Source organism: Octopus sinensis, unplaced genomic scaffold, assembly GCF_006345805.1.
Source record: "Octopus sinensis unplaced genomic scaffold, ASM634580v1 Contig15357, whole genome shotgun sequence".
Taxonomy (NCBI): domain Eukaryota; kingdom Metazoa; phylum Mollusca; class Cephalopoda; order Octopoda; family Octopodidae; genus Octopus; species Octopus sinensis.
Window position 1 is genome coordinate 32658 of NW_021833687.1, and position 21681 is coordinate 54338.

The 21681-nt window shown below is 42.2% G+C and overlaps 1 protein-coding gene across 1 annotated transcript; it reads right to left on the bottom strand.

Annotated features, from left to right (window-relative positions):
* Positions 1-15972: 15972 nt before the first annotated feature.
* On the bottom strand, positions 15973-16329 carry LOC115230335 (general transcription factor II-I repeat domain-containing protein 2-like). The gene has a single exon (XM_029800538.1). The coding sequence runs from the start codon at positions 16327-16329 to the stop codon at positions 15973-15975; it is 357 nt and encodes a 118-aa protein (XP_029656398.1).
* Between the last annotated feature and the right edge of the window lie 5352 nt (positions 16330-21681).

A 21681-nucleotide genomic window follows, 5' to 3' on the forward strand; every position in this document is an offset into this window, starting at 1 on the left:
GATAGACGCCCCCTTTTCTCTCTCTCTCTCTCTCTCTCTCTCTCTCTCCCTCTCTCTCTCTCTCACTCTCACACACATGCACTTATATATTAATGGTGTACGCAGATACATGACTGAAATAATACATAATACTGAAATACGCATAAAGTATAACAAATTTTTAAAAAGTGATTAAAAAATACAATCAGTAAGATGATACGTGTTGATTTTATTAGGTATTTCTGTTTATCTAGAAACCTACAATTAACAGGTCAGACGCTAAACTATATTTTACAGAGTACAACCTTAAAGTTGACACCGCTCCGCTAAACGCAGAAAATTTCTGTCTCGCTATTCACTAAAAATACTCAGGCTTTTTTGTTTTTGTTTTTTTTTTCTTTCTATTTTAAAACCTCTGTAACTTTTTCTCCAATTTTTTTCTCTCTACATCATCATACCTTCAAAGCAATGAGATTGAAAGGCTACATCCTTATAATCGATTTACAGATATTTTAATTCATTTTAAAAAATGCATATTTTGCAAATGCAAAAAAAAAATTGATCCTGAAATACTGTTTGGCATGTTTTCAACGCATGAAACTACTAGTACATAAAAACATATATTATGTTTATTAAATGATATTTATCTCTCATCCGATGGACTACTTTCTTGTTGATCTTGTCATCATTGAACAAATCTATCTATATATCTATCTATCTATCTATCTATCTATCTATCTATCTATCTTACACAGACATACATAGAAGCCCACAACATACCCCTACCCCCTTCTGATTCCTCAGAAATTTCGTCGGAAGACGAAACCAGTGAGGAATGGCAAATAGCTACAAAAAGAAGGAAAATAAAGAGCAGAAACACAACCAAACCAAATGCAAACACGAACAAAGCAGGGGGAAATACATCTCCCGAAGACATTTCAAAACCCAACGCAAACAACAGCCACACCAACACCACAAAAACATATACAGCAAACATGCTCACAGCCATAGACACCAAAAACACAAATTTGATGGAATACATCCAATCAAAAACAAACATAACAGAAGATGACATAAAAACAAACAACCACCCATACACAACACCACCAGACCACATCAAAATAATACACATCTCCAAAAGTCTGCACCACACACTCAAAGGCATTTTCCCCAGTGCGGTTGGTAAATGCCAAAAATATCTCACAAAGAAACTGTACTGGGATCTTCTCGAGGACAAACCAACGGAGGAGAAAGCAAAAACTTTCGAGCAGTAAGTAACCCTCTGTATTCTAATTCATTAGAACTATGATCAAGATTGGTTGTGTAAATGCGCGTGGCTTGGGGTCCCCTTGGAAACAAGGGTACCTCTTAAATGACATAAAGTCACATAAGTTAGAAATCATAGCCATAAGCGAGACCAGACTCCACAATCCGCGGGCCCTAAAGACATGTTTGGCGGACAGTTCAACATTTATTTTTCCCCCTGTCTGCCGAGAATGGGCGGTAGTGGCACCGCGATACTTTTTCACAAGAGTCTGGATCTCAATGTAAGGACAATATTCGTAGACCGGAGGGTAGACTGGTCGTCCTGGATGTCGACGGCAGCAATGGGTGCGCTTTTCGGCTCGTATCAGTTTACGCACCGCCCTTAACAGGTCGGGCGGATTTCTTTCAACGTCTAGAAGTTTTCTTGGGAACGTCTCGTCCTTTACTCTTAGTGGGGGATTGGAATGCTACCTTGGACACGCATGTAGACTACGTGGGTAGGGATAGGAATAGACGGGGATGCAAATGCCTCAGAGACCTGCTCAGACGCTTTCAACTGTCTGACAGGTTTCGACTAGACCACCCGAATGCGCCAACGTGGACATGGAGCAACCGCATCGGGTCGTCGAGATCGTATCTAGATAGGATACTGTGTAGGACAGTAGATAGAGATAGCATAGGATGTCCACAATTCCACATAGTCAGCTACACGGATCACAAACTTGTGACATGTACGCTAGACTTAGGTAAGACACTTAGGCAGGGTCCCGGATACTGGAAACTAAACGCGTCTTCCCATCGAGACAAGTTTTCAGAGACCGGATTAGCACACTAGTAAGAGGGCTTTGACGGGAGCCATCATCAACAACAAATGGTGGTTTGCCCTCAAGAGAGCAGTAAAAGCAGAAGCGATTAGGTACAGCAAAGCACTAGCCATAGATAGAAATAGAGTAGAGGGTGAGCTAGTTAAGAAGCTAGAAGAGGCAATTAGAAGCGGCATCGCATCCGACGTTTTGGCGGCGAGGTTGGCCCTCGACCAACACTTCAACGCCAAACACGAAGGATGTGCTGTCAGAGCTAGGATGCGTGCTCTAAGGAACGAAGGTGTTGGAGCCGCGAGAGAGGCCCGGGTGGCAGAGTCGCAACAGGGCAACAAAACCACCATTCGGTCACTGGTAGATGAACAGGGGCGCGAATTGCTCGAGCCAAGTAAAATGTGTGAGGCCTTTCAGCAGCATTTTGCCCGACTGTTCGGAACGAGTGGAGGGCAAGAACGTAGGGTGGACTTCAGTGCCTACCTACATAGCCTACCACGACTCTCGACAAGAAAGGCAGGGTGCTGCGAAGGTGCCATCACGGCGGCGGAAGTGCGGGAAGCGATGGCAGAATGCTCGAGGGACAAATCACCGGGTTTGGATGGTCTACCCTACGAGTTTTACAATTGTATGCCAGACTTGTTTGGAGATCTCTTGGCGGCGGTGTACTGCAACTGGCAGCAAAACGGGAGCATTCCTGGTTTTGTGAGCCGAGGAGCCGTAACACTGCTGAGAAAGATCTAAACAAGGGAAATGTAATAGATAACTTTAGGCCCATCACTCTGCTTAATGCAGACTTGAAAATTTTGGCCAAGGTGCTAGCCAAGAGGTTGGCGCTTGTCATCGAGAAACTGGTCGACAAGGCGCAAACATGCGCCGTGCCAGGCCGGACCATCCATGACAACCTCCATCTGATGCGCTACATCATAGACAGGGTAGTTAACGAACCTGGCATGGGTGGGGCCTGATCAACTTGGATCAATCAAAAGCCTTTGATAGGGTAGACCATCGATACTTGGAGGCAGTCCTGAGAGCGGCTGGTTTCGGTCCCGTCTTCCGCGGCTGGATAGCTGCCTTGTACAGAGGCATCCGTTCGGTAATTCGCGTAAATGGACATCTATCGAGACCTTTCGACATTGCACGTTCGGTCCGTCAGGGATGCCCCCTCTCGGCGCTTCTATACGTATTGACTCTTGAGCCACTACTGCGGAAGCTGGCGACTCTAAGGGGCATCCCGCGAGAATTGGGATGCGGGACGAGCGTGTCTGCATACGCGGACGACGTCACCGTCATATAGTGTCTAGCCACGAGCACATCGAGCTGGTCGGCGAGACACTGAAAAACTACGAAGCGGTGACAGGAGCGAAAATCAACCGGGAAAAGTCAGTGGGCTTGCGACTAGGCACCTGGAGAAGCAAGCCCATGCCGTCCACCAGCGCCTCCGTCGTGGGACGCTGGACCGACGGCCCGGTTGAGTTGCTCGGGGTCTGGTTTGGTCCGGACCTCCAAGTGGAGAAGAACTGGAACGAGATAACGAGTAGGGTGGTCACTCTCGCCCGGCAATGGGCCGAGAGGAAACTGTCCCTAAAAGGTCGAGCGGAGGTGGCGAACACGTACATCGCGTCCGTCATCTACTACCGCCTGACCGTCGTACCTTGTCCCGACCCTACATCACCAAACTACAACGCATCCTCTTTCGCTTCTTGTGGAAAGGATGCGTCCCGATGGTCAGGCGATCCATTTGCTGTCAACACCCGTTAAAAGGAGGGCTGGGCATGCCGTGGTTGATGATGCGCAGACACGCGCTGAGACTGCGACATCTCTGGCTCTATGTAGACGACGGTGAACAGGTGTGGTCGCCGTTTGTGAGGCACGCTTTCCCGCAGCTCGTCTCCATGACCGAACTGCAGTCGTGGATCAAAAAGAGGCCGAGGAAGGGCGAATGGCACCGCGAGTGTCGCGTTGCTCTCAAGCAACTCTGCCGTCCTGGGTCGACCTTAAGTGACTTCAACAAACCAAAGCATTCTATAGGGGTTTAGTGGAGGGGAGGTACGACGACGAGCTCGGGGCGAACTGGACGTCGACGAGGAGTACCTGACCCGCCTGTTCGGGACGACTTTCGGGCAGGGCCCATGGACAACTTCCAGAGATCCCTGGCTTGGCAGTGCTACCGAGAAGCGCTACCCGTTCGGGATAAGCTCTACAGACACGGCTCGAGAAACACGGGGCCGACCTGCCCGAGATGCGGTCAGAGCGACGAAACCGTTCTGCACGCACTCGTTCAGTGTCCAACAATTTCCGACCTGTGGGCTTATGTCGAACAACTGCTGTCACGTGTGGGACGAGTCGGTTTATCAGCTGAGTCTATCGTCAATATTGTCACGCCCCCTTCCTTCAAACGGGAAGGAAGAGCTATTTTCATCATCTTGTGGCTATGGCGAAAGAATGTAGTGGCTGGTGGACGCGTCTGAAAGGATTGGAGACAAACACTTTCCTCTCTGGTCAATCTCTCATCAACTTCTTCAAGTACCACTTGAAAAGGAAAGTGAGAGTAGAGAGGCAAGTTTTGTCTAGCGAATGTTTTAAAAAAAGATGGGTGAATGTAGCAAGAATGGCACGTATGAATGACGAAGCCACCTTGAGCATAGTCCTATGAACCCAGAAATCGAAAACAGAGAGTTGCTTATTTGCAAAAAAAAAAAAAAAAAAAAAAAAAAAGAATATAAAATGTGACTTCATTGACCGAGGTTACCGTGGTCTTTTCCGCAGGCTTTTCTTTCCACGGGTAAACTCACCTGTCTCCCTTTACACTTCATATTGACATTTCTGTGATAACGATCCTATTGATCATTTTTTTTCCTCTCCCCGCCCCTTTTTTTTTTTTTTTTTTTTAACCCCCTTATTTTTGTCCTCTTTCTCTCCTTTTACGATCCCTTTTGATCGAACCTCCCCCTTCCTTTTTTTTTTTTTTATTTATTTTTTTTTTAATTTTTTTAATACCTTCAAAAGAAAAGCTTACCTTGTAATTTGTTCTATCTGTGTGCAGCCCTGTGTGGCTATAAAGAAACATATCTCTATCTATCTATCTATCTATCTATCTATCTATCTATCTATCTATCTATCTATCTATCTATCTATCTATCATATATATATATAATATATAGATAGATAGGGACCAGAGACACCAGGACACAGGCTGGAACCTAGTAATAAGGAAAAACCGAAGATAATCAATCTTTCAACCAAACTCTTTCTAACATAAAAATTGACATCCTCTCAAAAGGGCTCAATTTACACCAACTCCACGCAGAGCCAACCTAAATGAAATCAAGGATATATAACAGAATTTTGCAAAAATTAAGACTAGCAGAAGCATCAACCAGTTTCAATACTGAAGATGAATCACTAGTCAAGAACAAAAGTGAACACATCCCACAGAGGAAGAAATAAAGATCTTGATGAATTCTGTAACCACATTGAGAACTTTCCCTACCATACTATACATAAACAGAAAGTTAACTCAAATTTTAACACTACACAATGGAAGGAACTGATAGAACTTCAAAATGATGAGGATATAACCATTAAGGAAGCAGACAAGGGAAATGCAGTTGTAATAATGGATACATCATACTATAGAAATCTTGTAATTTCCTTGCTTGATGACGACCTACATTATGAAAAAATACCAATACACCCCACAAAAAATAATGAAAACTCTATCTTCACTAATTAAAACCCATGAAAAGGAACTAACAACCAAAGAGATTGACTTTCTAACAAACTTTAAATGCAAACCTAGCCTTTTCTATGGTCTGCCAAAAATTCATAAAAGCCAAATTATAAATGAACCATTAAAAAATAACCAAAGACATACATACACACACCAAACCCGGGGGACCTAAAACTACGGCCCATTGTAGCTGGCCCAACCTGTGAAACACACAGATAAGCCTATTTTGGACATCCTCCTGAACCCTTCTTAAACATATCGATAGCCATATCAGAGATGACTTAGATATGTTAAACCACCTTCCAAAAAAAGCCAAGAAGAAACAATCCTGGTTTCATTTGATGTAGTTAACTTATATACCAGTATACTTCATAATTATGGACTAGAGGCAATACAGTTCTGGCTGGACCAATTTCCGGAAGAAATACCAAAAAGGATCAGTAAAGAATTCATTACTAAATCAACTGAATTCATCCTACATAATAACCACTTCATGTTTGACAATACATTTTACCGTCAAAAATCCGGAATTGCTATGGGTACAAGGGCAGCACCAGTCATTGCGAACCTAACAATGGGCTACATGGAAATAATCATTTACCAGGAATCTTTATCAATCTTTGGAAACCCCCTTTCTCAATACATAAAAGAGAATTGGAAACGATTCTTAGACGATTGTTTTATTCTCTGGAATGAAAACACAGATGAACTCCTAAAATTTAAAAACCTATTGAACAGCATAAACCCAAATATACAGTTCACAATGGAATACAACCAAAAGGAGCTCCCGTTCTTGGATATACTAATTAAAATAATTAACCTTAAAATAGAAACAGACATTTTTTACAAAGCCACAGACGCCAAACAATACCTTCTTTTTAATTCATGCCTCCCAAGACACACTAAAACAAACATCCTCTTCAACCTTGCAAGAAGGATATGCACAATAGTGTCAGAACAAAATACCAGAAACTTTAGACTGCAAGAACTCAAAAACACCCTAATTGACAGACATTACCCAGCTCAACTCATAGAGGATGGGATCAGACGTGCAACAGAAATCAACATAGAAACTTTAAGAAAAGTTCAACACAACAACACACCTTCCCCGAAAATACTACCTTACATATCTACATACAACCCCAGAAAAAAAGAAGCCCATAAGGACCCCAAATTAAAGGAAATTCTAAACATACACCAAATCATTAAAAGCTACAAACAACCTAAATCACTTAAAAAGATTCTCACAAAGGCAAAATTGTTTTCTGAAATTACGGATGCAAAAGTAAAAATTTTGTTGATCGAACTGTGCAACATGTCCTAACCTGCTAGAAGGATCAGAATTCCTCTTTAAAGAGGGACAGAAATTCAAGATCAAATCTAACTTTACTTGTGCCTCTGAAAACATAATTTATGTCATAAAATGCTCGGGCTGCCACCAAGACTACGTGGGTTCCACGGGACTATCACTCAGACGTAGATGCACACTGCATCGACAACAGATTGCATTCCCAGAATACAGAATGATACCTTTTAGTGAGCACATTGAGAAATGCGCAAAGCAACTACTACCACAATATTTAATCTTTCCATTTTACCAATGTGCTATCGGATCATCAACACAAATTAGACTAAACAAGGAAACATTCTTCATTGAAAAGTACAAGCCCAGACTTAACCATGCCAACATACTGATACAGAGAAATTCACACCAAGGGAAAGGAAAAAAATTTTAAGCGATTATCTCCCTTACACCGGAAGAAATCACTCATTACCTCCCCTTATTTAGAACTCTTTTAAACATAAACATAACGAAACCTCTATTCAACATAAAGATAACGTCGTAAGAAATTTGAAAAGCTAAACGCGAAACCGGTCTTTCTTCTAAACTGTCATTGTAGGGAAAACATTTTTTTAATATTCTTCAGACATATTGACGCAAATATATATATATATTTTTAACCTTTAAGCCTTCTGTAGTTTTTTCACTTTTTACTATTTTCTATATATTCAACCACGTGCTTTCACAAACCAACTTTCTTATCTAATATATATATATATATATATATATATATATATATATATATATATATATATATTATATATATTATATATATATATATATATATATATATATATATATACTGCTCTTAGGTTAGTTTTTCCATGGGGCTGGCCAGATTGGAGCAATCTCAAGAATAATCAGCCGAAATTGCGAGGATAATCTGGTGCTTGACTGAAGAAAGAAAATTTTAGTCAAAGAGACCCGTCCTTGTTCTCGTTGTATCGTCTATCTGGGTGTTTTGTTGTCCCTTTTTGTATCACCCAGCTGTCCGGATGTCTTGCGTTCTTGTCCCATTTTGTATTATCTATAATATAAATTGGACATGGGCGTTCATTGTATTCTTTCTTGTCTTGTGGTTTACAGCCAAACTGCAGGGTGGATTCGCGTGAAAAATGGCACACATGTGGAGACAGGTGCATAGATTGGAATGCAGTTTGTATTTTCTCCCTAACCCCCATACTTACCGATAAAATCGATTAAAACTTTTCTAATGGAATTTCCCTCTTTCTTCTGCCATTAAAACAACCAGTTGCTCAGAAGTTATTTTCTGACGGGATGGGATCAGGAAATTTTCATATAGCTGGAGGCTCCAATCGAAACAGGGGACTCGAAATGATAAGGTTGACAAACGCTGTCATAGATTATACCTAACAGAAAACGATCACAGCCACATCATCCAAACAGACCAGGTGAAACCGGGCTTAGCTGCTAGTTAATATATATATATATATATAGATATATATATATATATATATATATATATATATATATATAATTTTAATCCAAACGGGAAAACAGAAAAAACAACAACACGTGGAACAATTACAGTATTATTATTAAAAGGCGCTCGGGAAAGATGGAAGCAGGAAGGTATGACGTTTCGAGTGGAGCTCTTCGTCGGAAACATAAAGAAGGAAGAGAGAGGAAAGAAAGATCCCAAGGTGGGCAACAAGAGGGAGAAAAAAAAAACGACTGGTGTTTACGAAGTACACACGGTGAAAGGCGGAAGTTTACGATAACAAGAGCAAAGTAGGTTTTTAAAGCCAAAAGAGTGGAGACAGGGTTGGTAACGCAACAGATATGTGTGTATGTGTGAGTGTGTGCGTGTGCGTGTGTGTATGTGTGTGTGAGGCGAGATAAAAAAACAAAAAATATATGTATATGTTAGTGTGTGCGTCTGTGTGTAGGCGTGTGAGGTAGGGCGAACAGTAGTAGGCATAGCAGACAGTGGTCAGTAGTAAAAAAAATTGAAGGAAGGAGGAAGGGAGGGAGGGGAAGAGGTGGGGGCGTATGTAAAGTGCCAGCGTGTGTGTTGAGTGGTAGTGTGTGTGTGTCCAGTGTCGTAGTTGTATGTATGGCGAGTAGATTTGAAGTGTGTGTAAGAGTAATGTATATATTTAAGCAAATGTGTGTGTGTGAGTGGGTGTATGTATGTGTGCGCGTGTGTGTAAGGAAAAAGGGACTCCAGCTGAGGGGAAGATGGAAGAGTGGTCCCGCGGAGACGGGCGTGGGAGAACCCAACGACAGGCGACGGCCCCAGAAACGAGCCGGAGATCTCGTCGGGTCCAAGAGCGAGGTGCATGCATGCGCGTATGCGTGCGCGAGCCGGCGCAAGCGCGTGTGTGCGCGCGCCTGCGGGTGTGTGTGTAAGTATGTGTGTGTGTGTCTGTGTGTATGTCTGGGTGTCAGTGTGTCCGATGAATGTATGTAAGTATGTGTGTATATATGTGTGTGCATAGATGTATGTCCGTGTGTGTGTGTGTTGTGTGTGTATGTGTATGAGTGTGTATGTATGTACGTGTGGGTGTGTGGAAGTGTGTGTATGTGCATGTGTGTGCGCGTACATACAGGTGTGTGAGTGTGTGTGTGTGTATGTATGTGTGAGTGTGTGTGTATGTGTGTGTAGGATGCATGTATGTGTATGGGTGTATGTATGTGTGTGTGTATGTATGTATGTGTACGTGAGTGTGTGTGTATGCATGTATGCATGTATGCGTGTAGGTGTGCATGCATGTGCGTATGTGTGTGTGTGCATGTGTGTGGGTATATATGTATGTGCGTATATGTGTGAGTATGTGCGTACATGTGTGTGTGTATGCATGTGTGTGTATGTAGGTGTGTAGGCGTGTGTGTATAGGTGTGTGTATGTAAGTATGTATGGGTGTGTCCGTGTATGTGTGTGTATGTATGTGTGTGTATGTAGGTGTGTGGGCGTGTGTGTATAGGTGTATGTATGTATGTCTGGGTGTGTCCGTGCATGTTTGTGTGTGTGTGCGTATGCATGTGTATGTAGGTGTGTGTGCGTATGCATGTGTATGTAGGTGTGTGTGTACGTGTGCAATGTATGTGTGTATGCGTGTGTGTGCGTGTGTATGCGTGCGTGTGTGTATGTAGGTGCGTATGTATGTGTGTGGGAGTGTAGGTGTGTGTGTGCGTGTGCGTGTTTATGTTGGTGTGTGCGTGTGTGTGGCGTGTGTATGCGTGCGTGTGTGTATGTAGGTGCGTATGTATGTGTGTGGGAGTGTAGGTGTGTGTGTGCGTGTGTGTGTGTTTATGTTGGTGTGTTGCGTATGTGAGTGTGAGTGTATGGGTTTTGTCATGCATGTGTGTGCGCGTGCAGGCGAGTGTGGTGTGTAAGTATGTGTGTGTGTATGTTTGTGTGAGTGTGTATGGTGTGTATGTCTGTGTGTATGTATGTGCGTATAGGAGTATGTAGATGTGTGTGTGTATGTGTATGGGTGTATGTATGTATGTGTGTGTGTGTGCATGTGTATAAGTATATGTGTGGTGCGTATGTGTGTATGTGTATGTGTGTGTGTTTATTGTATGTGTTTATGTATGTGTGTAGGCGTGTGTGTGTAGATGTATGTATGGTGTGTGTCTGTGTGTGTTGTGTGTGTGTGTAGGTAGGTGTGTGTGTCTGAGTGAGGGTATGGCTGTGTAGGTGTGTGTGTGTATGAATGTAAGTGTGTGTGTGTACAAGTGTAATGTATGTATGTAGGTGTGTGTGTGTGTGTATGTGTACGTGTGCGTGTGTATGTGTGTGTGTGTATGCGTGTGAGTGTGAGTGTATGGGTGTATGTCTGTGTGTGTGTATGTCTGCAGTAGGTATGTGTGTGTATGTATGTATGTGTGTGTGTGTGCGGGTATGTGTGTGTATGTGTGTGTGTGAGTAGGTGTGCGTGTATGTATGTGGGTAGGGATGCATGCGAGTGTGTGGGTATGTATGTATACATACGCACGCACACACCCGAAGCAGGCCACACACACGAAGCGCGCTCACGCACACAACAATACAACGCAAGCCCATGGGGCCGACCAAGCCCCCAGCGCGCGCCAAGGCGCGCGAGCGCAAAGGCCCTCGAACGACCCGCTACGCGGGAACCGAGGATTCATCAGCCAAAACCGGAAAGCAGAAAAGAGGTGGGGGCTGCCTGGATGCAAATAGGTGTATGTGTGTGTGCATTCAGTGTAAGGGTGTGCATGTGTGGGTATGTATGTATGTATGTGTGTGTGCCTACATGTATGTGTGCATGTGTGTGTGTGTGAAGTATGTATGTGCGATGTGTGTGTGTGAGTGTGTGTGTATGTATGTGCGTATGTATGTGTGTATGTATGTGTGTATGTATGTCTGTGTGTGTGTGTGTGTGTAAGTATGTATGTGTGTGTGTATGTATGTATGTGTGTATGTATGTGCATGTTGGTTTGTATGTTAGTGTGTGCATGTATGTCTATAAGTGTGTGTGATTAAATGTGTGAATGTATGTACGTAGATGTGTATACGTGTGTGTGTGTGTGAACAGGCGTGTGGGAGGTAGGTAGGTGTGTGTGTGGGGGTGGTGTATCCGGGGGAAAAAAAGGGAAGAAGAAGAGGACCTCAAGAGGAGGGGGCTGTGTTAAGTCCGTGTGGGGTAGTAGTTTGTAGGGTGAAGATGTAGCGTTCTGTGAATCGGTCGGACAACCGGCGTCCCGTCTGTCCTACATACAGCATCCCGCATAGGTTGCATTTAATGCAGTAAATAAGGCCATACGAGGTGCACGTAAAAGAGTGCCTAATGCGTACAGTATGCCGGTTGGAGCCGGTGACAGCGGTGGTGTTGCAGCGGGATCTAGAGCAAGGGAATGATCCGTGTGGGGCTGAGGGGGAAGGAGAGAGGGTGCTGTGGACCAGGAGGTCACGCAGATTGCGGGCTCGTTTGAAGGAGGACAGGGGTGGTTTAGGAAAATGGGGCGGGTGGTGGGATCAAGCTGGAGGCGACGGAAGGCAACGTAGTATCTTGCGACGAAGGGGTAGGGTAGAGGGGTGGAAAAGGAGAGGGAAGGGGGTGCGGTTGGGGGGTGGGCGGGGGGAAGGAGACAGGGCGGTGGTGCGGTCGATGCGACGGGCGCGGGTGAGGGCATCAGAGAGGAGTATGGGTGGGTACCCTCGGAGTCTGAACAGGCGGGCCAGGTATTGAGATTGGGTCTCGAAATCCTGGTTGCGGCTGCACAAACGTCGGAGGCGGAGGAACTGGGAGTAGGGGATGGCTCGTTTGGTGTGGAAGGGGTGGGAGGAAGAGAAGTTGAGATAGAGGTGGGAATCCGTAGGTTTAGAGAAGGCGGTGGTGGTGAGAGAGTTGGAGGGGTGATCGATGCGGAGAGAGATGTCAAGGAAGTTGACAGAGGTGTTGGAGATGGTGGAGGTGAATTGAAGAGAGGGGTGAAAGTTGGAAAGGAAAGAGATGAATTGGCAGAGAAGTTCACGGGAAAGGGAGGTGGCACCTATGCAGTCGTCGATATAGCGACCGTATAGTTCAGGGGTCGGCCCAGAGAACTGGGAGAATACTTGGGCCTCAATGTAGCCAAGAAAGAGATTGGCGAAATTGGGGCCCATCCTAGTTCCCATCGCGACCCCGGACATATATATATATATATATATATATATAGCGACGTACGTACACTTTGTTCTCTTATATGTAAGTGCACATTTTTCAAAATCTTGTGCGACTCTATTTCTTTCAACCTTTTGACGCTTATTCGTTCATTCCACTCTTCGTTCTTTCGTTCCCCCTCTCTCACATTTCTTTGCCTTCTCTCCTTACTCACTTTCCCTCCACTTTTCACTTCCCTATCATTTTTTCTTGCCCCTCCTTAATTCTTCTGCTTCTATTTCTCTCTCTCTTCTCTTCCCATGTGACCGATCGACCAAGCCTGCTCTTCGGCACTGACTACTGTATCAACTATTCCCATAAACCTCTCACGTCGACTGTTTCAACACACGACTTCACATAAAAAATCTTGCACAACAAATATTTAAACGTATATATATATATATATATATATATATATATATATATATATAATTGAGCGTTAATTGAGCGAAAACGCCTAAAGCTCCACGAGGCTCCGGCAGGGTGTGGTGGCGATCCCTGCTGTACTCTTTCGCCACAACTTTCTCTCACTCTTTCTTCTGTTGGCCTGCTCGCTTAGCCAGCGGGGTGGCGTCATTTAAAGGCTAAAACAATGCGAAACGCATTGTGACCAGCGATGTGTAGCAACATCTGATAGCCTGGTCGGTCACGATGATAACGGTGATATATATATATATATATATATATAATGTGTGTGTGTGTATGTAATACACATGTATTTTCCTAACTGTGCTATTATGTTGTTTCCTGTATATTTAAATCTTTAATTTACGCGCGCGTACACACACACACGCGCGCGCGCGCGTCTGTCTATATTTTATGGGAACGTTGTGACCAAGTCTCTTGGCACCAAACGTATCAGAATTCAACTTGAGAAGGAGTTCACTGTTAGGATAAATCACAAGAACAGACAGGCCGGAAATAACCGAGAAATCTTTCTCTACACAGACTAAATCTATGACTAGTGTTGTTGAATGTTACTTCAGTTCCTAGCTGAGTGGAATGTGATTTGATCATCCTTTCAGTGTGATTGACAATAGTTGTTTCTATAGTTAATAGAAATATAGTTGTTTCTATAGTTAATCTCTCATGTCAACTCATATATTTCCAGCGTTTGAATCGGTTAAACATTCTTTTCCCTCTCCCATATGAAAGAACACTTTCGAGACATTAATTTCTTTCCTTTCCCACAACATATAAACTTATCCAAACTCACCAACTTCACTGCAACACGTTAACTGCTAATTTGAGCATATTATCACTTCCAGACTGTTGCCCGACGAAGAATTTGTGAAGTGGCTATCAACATAATGTTGGAGACCCAAAAATGTTGATTAAATATAATTATAACCATAATTTGGAGACAAATAAGGTATCTTAAAGATTAAGTCTGGTCATGGAAAATGAAAGATATCGCCTGTATAATTTTAAATTCTCTAAAAAATATAATATAGGGTGAACTAAATTTGATCTAAGGAAGTGCGATGATAATGACAACACCGAACGCCATATTGTGATCCCAAGAGATCTCTTCAGCCTTGTTTTATGAGTACTGTTAGACAAAGACGACTCTGTGTGTGTGTGTGTGTGTGTGTGTGTGTGTGTGTGTGTGTGTGTGTGTGTGTTGGTAGTATTAGGAGGTCGCTATAGTATATATATATATATATATATATATACATATACACAAACACAAAATATATATGTATAAAAACATATGTATGAATATATATATATATATATATATATATATATATATATATATATATATATATATATATATATATATGTTTGTGTATATGTATATATATACTGTTGCGAACTGCGACTTCCTAATACCTATTTCTTTACTACCCACAAGGGGCTAAACACAGAGGGGACATACAAGGACAGATACACGGATTAAGTCGATTATATCGACCCCAGTGCGTAACTGGTACTTAATTTATCGACCCCGAAAGGATGAAAGGCAAAGTCGACCTCGGCGGAATTCGAACCCAGAGCGTAGCGACGAGTGAAATATCGCTAAGCATTTCGCCCGGCATGCTAACGATTCTGCCAGCTCGCCGCTCTGCGACCTCCTAATACCACCAAACACGGCTCCAATCGTCTAGTCAGCAGCTAAGAAAACCGCAGGCCAACCCAGCTAACCAACTTGTTTAGAGTGGATGTAGTCTTACCTGGTTGGATGTCTTGTGTAATATGGTTCTACGCCGCTCGGGTTCACGTTTACGAGTCGCATCGAATCTTTACACCGACTGCCTTTGTAGCTTACTTCACACTCACTTTGCCCAGTTCACACTGACCATCTTCGCAGCCAACTTCTTCACACTCCGCATTCTTTTACCAGTAGAAATCGTCCACCTCACAGCAAAGATGTCAACTATTCATATAAACTCCTTACTCACTTTCCCTCCACTTTTCACTTCCCTATCATTTTTTCTTGCCCCTCCTTAATTCTTCTGCTTCTATTTCTCTCTCTCTTCTCTTCCCACGTGACCGATCGACCAAGCCTGCTCTTCGGCACTGACTACTGTATCAACTATTCCCATAAACCTCTCACGTCGACTGTCGGTATCCACTTCCAACTAGCCGTCAGACACCAACTGCTCGCCTACTGTTTCACATCAACCACTGACGCCAATTGACCGGCACCATCTCACGCACCTCAACCGTCGTACTTCGATTCCCAGCATAGATCGCTAGCCACGTGTTCATCCACAAGTATTTATAGTCTGCCCACAAGGTAAAAGCGCACAAAACCGACCAGCATACTTTAAACCAGTGCTGCCCAATCTTTCCGAACATGGGCCAGATTTAAGGAAAAATGGCGCCAGTTGGCCGAACTCACATTTCTAGTCTTTCATTTGAAAAGTATTCAGACCTGAAAATATTGATTTTTATTATTTTATTTACAGAAATTACTCATTATTTAATTATTATTCATAACTCAATTTATACATACATATGATGCTACTTCTATTTCAACATTGCTATCAAAAAATTATTAGCCTCCAGATATTACATGTATATGATCATAAAAAAGTAATTTGACTCATAACTTTATATTCTACAAAATAAATTTAACAATTGATCAAGATTTAAGAAAAGAAAAGTAAGATTTGGATATTGAGCGTGAGGTAGACCGTATTTGTAGAAGTCCATCAGATTCCTATTTAAAAACTGACTCTTGACATCAAAGTCAATTTACAATTCATTCAATTCCATCTGTAGCTCAAATGGGGCATCAGTAGGATCCACGACAAAAGGCATTGAAAAAGTGTTCAACTGGTCTTCACAAGCACGGGAATCCTTAAATTTCCTGGAAAATTCTTCTTGGATCCCTTTTAGCTCGCTCACAAAGAATTCCCGGTTTATGCTTGAAATGCGCGGCTGTTCCTGAAGGCAAGGAAAGTGAGCATAATTGCTCTCAGCAATTTGAGCAATCCACAAATCCAGTTTCTTTTGGAAAGCTTTCACCTGCCGAAACAAATTATGGACGAGTTTTTCCTTTCCTTGTAACCGCACAATCAACTCATTCAGCTGAAAAATAAAATCATTCATCCATTTGTCATCATCAAAGTTTATGCACGAATTTCCTTTTCTTCAAGAAATGCTGCTACATGTTCTCGAATATCGTAAAAGCGTTTCAAAGTGCGGCCACGGCTGGGCCATCTGATCTCGGTAAAGTAAGGAATGCCAGCGAATTCGGCGTCTGTCGCATCGAGAAAATTTCGAAACTGTCGATAATTTAATGCACGACTCCGAATGAGGTTGACAGCTTTCATCCATAACCTGATCAAACTCAATGATTTTGGAGCAAAGTGATTCCTGATGTAGAATACAATGGTACCACAATATTTGGTTTTTACTCATGTTCAGGGATTCCAGTTTTCTTTGGATGAAACCACGCAAACCTTGTTCCTTGCCGGTGCACCATCGATAGCAATTCCCGCCAGGCGATTGTAAATCAGTCCCGCCTTTTCGAGCGCAGTATCGATTTCTTTGAAAACAGCAGCGCCTCTGCAATTTCCTTAGAAATTAGAAATTCCTTAGAGCAAGTAACTCTTCAGTGATATTAAAACTTGAATCAACACCTCTCACGAAAATAGCCAGTCGCAGCATATCAGTAATGTCAGTAGATTCGTCGGTGGCAAAGCTGTAAGCTTCGAAGTTTTACAAAGTTCGTTCAACTGCATTTTCGTATTTTCGACCAGTTATTCAATCCTTCGAGTCAATCCTTCGACAAGCTAACACATTTTATAGCTTTCTCTTCCTCTGGGCATAGAATTTCAATCGCCGAGGTGATACATTCTTTGACAAAATTTCCTTCAGATATTCCTAAGAAATGACACCCTCAACCATGATAGATTATTGTGGTGCGCGCGTCTTCGACTTGCTGAGGTGAGCGCTCTGGGACCTTTGATTGGACGACCGAATCAACTAATCGTACATGTTGTGATAAGTCACTTTTTCAATGTCAGCAAACTGAAAGGCACTATTTTTAGACCTGACGCAACTCCATTCGACCAAAACTTCGAATCGGTGCTTCTGAAGATCAGGATTGTCAGTCACTTGGCATTTTGGTACTCTCGGGAAAGGTCTCAAATGCCGCCCCTCCCATCTATTCGAACTCAGCTTAGAGTTGTTCTCAGCCGGGGGCAGGCGGAAACCCAAGTTCCGGCGAAATATTGTAACATGTAAAATTATTATGGCAATTTACTGGGAAAAAAGGTAAAGAGCAGCCGGACGTCACGAATTTTTCAGATGGGGCCTATCATAGAAATAAAATTTCGGATTTTGTTTGTCCATGCGAGCGAGTGTGGGGAATCAATTTCTATGCTTGCAGGTTAACGCAGTGTGTATATATGAATTGTTGCTAACGCCAGTGCCCATGGCCCTTGCTTGGGGGTGGTGAAGGAAGGTATGTCCCCCTAGCAGCTCCTCTCTTGGGGGCGGGGATGGAAAAACACATATGCCATACCGCCCCACTAGGAGAGGGGCGGCACTTTTGCAAGCGAGGGACCTCCAGTGACATGGACAAACAAAACCTGAAATTTACTTCCATAGTGACAGCTATGCACACACCAGGTACACAGAATGCAGAGTTGCGAGCAACTTCGAGAACTGTTTATTGGCAACCAATAATTCTTTATTAATCGAAGAAAAATAACAGTAGTAAACTTCTGCGTTAATATTAAGGAATAAGCTAAGGACCGACTAATGGCCCGGATTCTAAGGCTTCGTGGGCTGGATCCGGCTCGTGGGACGGACGTTGGGCAGCACGGCTTTAAACAGTCAAGGACTTAAGGTAGTATTTGTGACGTCATGAAATCACCCTTTTGAGTTGTGCTGGGAGAGCAATCATCGAGCATTAATTCGCTATAAAATCATTATGAAAGGTGACATGACCAATCCATTGCATGCGGCACTTGATGAAGCGATCTTCTATACTGGGATAACTCGCCTTCTGTATCAAGTGTAAAAGATTTCCAACGCCTCAGGCACTTCTGGTGAAAATTCTCACGTATTTTGATATGTTCCTTATACAGGGTACATGTCTAAGATAAATAAAGCAAGGATGTGATGTTGCAAGCATAGTAAAGGCAAACTTGGTGCACAGTTTCAAGTCACTCTCTGACCAAAATCGTTTTTTCAGCGTTTCAAAGATATCTGAATTGCTGATTCCAGAATCTAAAGATACGCCCCTAGAGACAGAATTGCTAAAGTCTGGTCTTTGAACAACTAAATTTAGTTCTACTTGTATCTCTCCCACAGAAAGTGTTCTAATCAAGCTTATTGTGAGCCCAAAGGTGATATTGGTACTGGAGTAAAAGGGTCACTATTTTCTGAATATCTTATTCTGAGTGATCCACGAGATCACAATCATCATGATACAACAAATTGTGGAGAATTATTAAAGGTTTTGATTTAATTTAGAAGTGATTCAGATTAAGCAGTTTACCTGAATAAAGATGCTTTGAAGACAGTTTTTAGATGCGTGTGCAATCAATACTGCAAATTATATGGAGAACAAAGTTTGCGCAGGGTATATCCCCTTATTTAACAGCATTATTCACTGGAACTGTCAGCACCATTTGAATTGATGTGGGCTCTCATATCAATGTGTTGCTGGACAAACAAATCAACACACTTAGGTGAGCATCCCAACTTACACAGAACCTTCAACTGTGCATTTATATTCACCATATCAAATGGGTTTTTTTGAAGGGGGTTTGTTGTTGTTTGTTTGTTTGTTAGTGCGAGGAAAACTTGTTGAAGAGGAAATCTCTTCTCTAGACACCTGGGAGTGCTGGATCTCGAAGTTTCAGAATCTCCATGTTATTTGTTGTAAACTTTTTCTAACAATCACCTTCAACTTTACTTGTACAAAATAGTGATCCCTCCGTAGCCCCACGTAAAACTTCAACGCTGCCAGAGATCGTGAATATCATAAGTATAAATTATAACGACCGAAGATGTGTCTCGATAACTTAATGCTTGAGTATCTAATGGATATTGTCTATCAAAAGACCCAGCTCAGTACATAGACCCAGCAGGTGTAGACCTCTATTTTTCATTTTACTTATGCCGAAGAGTGCCAACCTGAATCACGTAATGTTGTTACCTATCCTGGCATTAAAATCCTCGAATGATTTTGTTACCTGTTGGTGTGGAAAGAATATTTTAAAGATTCTTGCAGGCAAAAGAATTACTTCCGTTAAGTGGTGAAGAATTGTGCATACCCAGAAAAGAATGTCATATGCCCCCACCCCTCCAAGAAATAGTAGCCACGTAAGCAGTTATGAAAAGAGGAATAATATCGATCTTGTCACTATCAAATTCTGGCATCATTCAGCATGGGTTGCACGTTCCAGCAGCACACCCATAGATGTGTTCATTGCTTGATTATATTTTTACGAGTATATATATATATATATATGTGTGTGTGTATGTATGTGTGTGTATAATCTTAAAATAAGCAACAGGATATCAAGAAGCGATGCAGTACGACCGTTTCAAGCGACTCCATTTAATATATACACAGACACAGACACAGACACACAGACACACACACGCACACACACACACACACACACACACACACACCACACACACACACATATATATATATATATATATATATAGGGAGATTTTATGAAAAAAAACAAAAGACGAAGACATGTGGTGTACAAAACAAACAGGTGTATTAGTATAACGCTCAGGAATAGAAAAAGTCTTTTACGTTTCAAGCCTACGCTCTTTACAGAAAGGGACACAGAAAAAAACAAGGAGAGAAAAAATGAGTGTAGTGGCTAACGATCTTTCATGGTGTATATATATATGTGTATATATATATATATATATATATATATCTATATATTATATATATATATATAGATATATATATATATATATATATGTATGTATGTATGTATGTAATTATATATATATTATGTATGTATATATATATATTATACACACACACAAGTGTGTGTTTGTGGGTATTCTAGTAGGAAAAGGTTGGCAGTGACCTTTCGCAACTTTCATTGGACAAAGGCTACTACCGGAAACTTCGAAGTCACTGTCAACTTTTTCTTTGTTAAAGAAATACTTATATTACTCTTCTGAAAGGTTTTGAGTGATCCTTTAATTAAATGTTTGACTGTTTTAATTACAAAACTTTTAGTAAAAAACATTTATACATAAAGATATGTGTAGGAGTACCCAAAAGAAACCGGAATTTTGCAATATTATTTTATTCACTTAGTTTTTACATGTTTGCACTTTTATCGCCTTCAAAGTATTCTCCATTTAAATCAATGCATCAGTCCAGACGCGTTTTCCACTGTTCGAAGCAGTCCTGGAATCCTTGCGAAGTGATACCTTTTAATGCCTCCTTCGCTTTTTCCTTCACTTTTTCCACATCTGCAAAATGTTTTCTTTTAAGGACTTTTTTCATTCGGGGAACCAAAAAAGTCACTGGGCGTAGGACAGGGCGAACAGGGGGTCATGCCATTTTTGCTCAAAAACTGTCTTTCACTCAAGACGTTGTGCATAGGCGCATTGTCGGGATGAAACCACCACTCTCCACTTTGCCACATGTCAAGGTGTTTTCGTCTTACCGTGTCTCGCAAATGCTGCACACTGTCAAGTAAAATGTCTGATTAACAATTTGACCAGAAGGAACAAATTTTGTATGGACAATTCCTCTCGCATCGATGAAGGAAATCAGCATCGTCTTGACATTGGACTTCATTTGATGCGCTTTGGGGAGGGGCGTTGTGGCATCGAATGCTTCCATTGATTTGATTGCTGCTTTGTTTCCAGGTCGTAACCATAGCACCAACTTCCATCACCAGTGATGACCTTCGAAAAAAAGGTCCGGATCAATTTCCATATATTCTTTCAGTTCGCAACATGCTTTCAGTCTTGACTGCTTTTGATCTTCCATGAGCAAGCGTGACACAAATTTTGCTACAACACTTTTTATTCGCAGTTCCTCGCTCAAACTTCGTTGGCAGGAGCTCCAGGACACATAATTGTCATATTAACAAGTTCGTCAGTTGTTCGGCGTCGCTCCTCCAAGATCAGTTCATGAATTTTCGTGAAGTTTTCATTCGTTCGTGAGGTCGACGGTTACCCTGAACGAGGCTGTTCTTCAAGCGACAAGTGACCATTCCTAAATCGTGAAAACCATTCGTAATCTTGTGTTTTGCTCTGGCAGCGGCTTTGTAAGCTGTTAGAAGCATGACAACTGTTTCGGCCACTAATTTTCCCGGAAGAAAACAAAATTTTACGAAAGTACGCTGTTCCTTCGTTTCTGCCAACGCAAAAATCGACGAACAAGGAAGAAACAATGCAAAACAAAGATGGACCACGTGGTAGTACGACCTCACACGACGACACTGGTCG

What these genes read in the sequence shown, in the direction of transcription:
- LOC115230335 (XM_029800538.1), bottom strand. Translation starts at nt 16,329, where the DNA reads ATGAATGATTTTATTTTTCAGCTGAATGAGTTGATTGTGCGGTTACAA.